The 3,228-nt window shown below is 40.6% G+C and overlaps 1 protein-coding gene across 1 annotated transcript in view; it reads right to left on the reverse strand.

Moving 5' to 3' along the window:
• Positions 1 to 3,228, reverse strand: part of SKIV2L2 (Ski2 like RNA helicase 2) — a 141,353-nt gene that overhangs the window by 28,942 nt on the left and 109,183 nt on the right. Inside the window, exons 20-21 of the mRNA XM_019517860.1 lie at positions 2,034 to 2,144; positions 1,501 to 1,689 (exon numbers count right to left, since the gene is read on the reverse strand). Of these exons, the coding sequence (XP_019373405.1) occupies positions 1,501 to 1,689; positions 2,034 to 2,144 (300 nt within the window). The remainder of the gene's footprint in view (positions 1 to 1,500; positions 1,690 to 2,033; positions 2,145 to 3,228) is intronic.

Raw genomic sequence — 3,228 nt, forward strand, 5'->3', positions numbered from 1 at the left:
CTGGAGGGCGGGGCCGGGCAGGCCCCACTGTTGTTGAAGCCCACTGCGCTTCCCCTGGATCCTACTGCCCTTGATTCCTGTTATTTTTTACAGGAACCAAGGGCACAGAAACATTTTTTTAGGGGCCCCGTGGGCCGGACAGAATGGCCTCATGGGCTGGATTCGGCCTATGGGCCATATTTGCCCACCCCTGCATTAGCAGAATACAGATAGCTGCATTAGAAAGACATGGCTCTGAATTCAGAGCCTCCATCACCGTGGTATCTGAACACCCCAAAAAACAAATGTATCTTATATCTGTAAGATGAAGGGAAATTATCATCACTATTTCTATTTTACACACAGGAATGGAGGCACTGAAAAATTAACTAACATAAGAAACCTGGGACACAGTAGAGAACTGAACCCTCATCTCTCGAGTCCTGAGATAGTTTTTTCACTACAAGCCTATCCAACCAATGAAAGCAAATTGGAGGCCTAATTCTGGACTAATTTACAATATGATGGTTGCATTTGAGTCCCCTAACTTGAACAGAGTAGCACTTTACTTTAGCAGTAAGCCCACTCATTTCAATAGGGATATTATGCTCAGTGAAAGAATACAAATTCAGCATGAGGGTGGAAAAATGAAGACACTCTGCAGTGTTAGAATAAATGTAAAAAAAAAGAAGAGAATTAGGCCTACTGTGTGTGCGATTTCCCCTACTTCGATTATTTTGCATGTCCTGGATCAGTTAAGTAGTCTTTATATCAGACCTACCAATCTTCTTAAATTTATATATCGGACTAGTCATATATAATGTAGAGAAATAGCCAACTACATATGTAGATTACATACTTGAAACTGCACATTATTTTAATTATATAGCAAAAGCTTTGTTATGTGGCACCTACGGGGAATGGAGAGTGCTGGATAACTAAATATGCCAGATAACTAAGTGGTCCAAACAGGCGTCTTTGCCTGTTGTGGCTGCTGCCTGTCTCGCCCCTCCTGGTGCGTTGCCGCCCCTCCCACGGGCCCCAAGGGACAGGGAGGGAGGACCCGCACAGGCTGCTATGTCCTGGGCCGGGGGAGCTCCGCAAAACCCAAAGTGGCACGGTTGGGCACTTCTGGTTTCACTTTTCCCTTACAAGCCAGGATGCCAGTTAACAGAGCATGCCAGCTGGTAGGGTGCCGGATAACTCTGCTTTTACTGTACAGAGTTACTATTTACTTTCTCCTTAATACTTAGGATTTTATAGCAGCGGAGCAACTTCTGGTTCCTCCCAGTTTTCCCTAATAAGCAAATCTGATCAAGTTAAACTTATCCGTGAACCAAATGCCTCAAAAGAAACAGAAGTGCTCAGCATCAAAAACCCAGGCTCAATTCAGACAGCAGCACTGAGACTCAATCAGGTTTAAAGTGACTGTAATTTGGATTTTCAATTAAAATAATGTATTCAGTAAAAGGAGCAAACGTATCTGCCCCCCATCGGTTGTTGAAATAGATAATACCTTACCTGGGCTTTTCTTTCACAAAGCTTATAAACTGTCTCCAAATTGGGATCATTATGAAGTGGGTGTGAATACATCCTATGCTCAAATGCTTCTATTTTTTGAATGACTTTTTTCAGCCCTTGATCTTTAATACCCATGTCGTCAATAGGATCTAGCAATGGTACGCCATCAGGGAACCGCTTTTGAACTTCCTGAAACAAAGGGATTACAAATGCATTATTGTAAAGCAGACAATAGCAGCAAATGGGAATATTTAAGCTTTAAGTGGACTTCTAACGAGCAGACTGAAAACCAGGTGGCAGAGTTATATTATTTTATAAATTTATGCTGCTTCAATAAAACCTTTAGCTGTGGTTTTTATTTGTAGATTTCAACATTTTTTTAAAGCCAGACAAAAGCACTGGTTGCCTTCAAACACAAATGTTTTATGTGCAACTCAGTTTCAGAAATGCTACACCTTAGATAATCAAACACAGGGAGCAGGCCAGAATGTACATGCTTCAATAAGTTTGGCATACATTCTAGTGGAACTTACCTGTATAGACTTTAACACACTTTGTCTATTATCAATAGGTCTCAGATCTTTGGGTATGTAAAGTCGGACACTGCTGATAGCTGCGAGAAGATGCACCAAAACAGGAACAACCTGTCACAACAGTGTGTGGTAAACAAAACATTAATAATTGGGAGATTTCAGGTTTTTTTGATTCACTGCATTTATGATAAACTTCACTTTTTATTAATTTCAAACTTCTGTGCAGTAAACAAGCTGCTTTTTACTTTACTTTACTTTTCATTCTTATATGTTTTCCAATGTCTGAAAGTTTTGGGATATTCAATCACTGGAAAGTATTATTCACAGAAAAAGGAATTTTATCAATGGGCAGACTCCATCTGAGTACTTTGGGCCTCTGGGACAGGAGCCAGCAGAACTGATAAGGTTAAGAGAAGGAAGAGGAAAAGGCTGGGAGAGACTTGTTGTATCTACATCTGGTTTTAGTGAACAGGAAGAAAATGATTAAGTGAATAAGGATACAGTGATGGATAAAAGGGATACATGAGGGTAGGAGAATGGTGAGCAAGGAGAAAGAATGTAGATAGAAGATAGTAGTCTGGTAGTTCATACACTTAGAAAAATTCCTGATAGAAACTTGGAAGCTGTCAGTAAGAAACAGCTTGTGTGTTTGCATACTAGCCTGGAGAATACAACCAAGAAATCGGAATTACTGGTATAGGACATGACACTGAACACCACATGGATAACAAAATATGGTGAAAATCAAACAAAAAATCTCAATTAAAACACAGGTATTGGAAGGTATGCACTGTTCAGGAATGAGAGAAAAATAAAAGGGGAATGCTGTATGGGAGCATTCTTTGCTAATGATGTGACAGACTTAAAAGGACTAAGAAGGGATAGCAGAATCTGTTGGGACAAAAATCTCTTTAGAAAAGGCTGGTGAGAGGGGCTACTAGGGTAGTACTGGGACCCGTTACAAATTTAGAGTTGGATTTAGATGACATATCTGGGGTTGGAAGAAAAATGTCACCAGGGAGACTGATTTCCCAGGTACAGCCTGGGGATCAAATACTAATAATAGTAAGGTCCAAGCATTACTGGATGTCATAGCCAATAGTTACAAACCAAGAGTTGTTACTATGGACTGGGACCTTTTCTTGTGCAGGGTGTAGACACCTACACAGTTAAATGGGTCGCCAACTAGCTGGAG

This window comes from Gavialis gangeticus, unplaced genomic scaffold (genome assembly GCF_001723915.1).
Source record: "Gavialis gangeticus isolate Ggan-Ray unplaced genomic scaffold, GavGan_comp1, whole genome shotgun sequence".
In the NCBI taxonomy this organism is placed as follows: domain Eukaryota; kingdom Metazoa; phylum Chordata; order Crocodylia; family Gavialidae; genus Gavialis; species Gavialis gangeticus.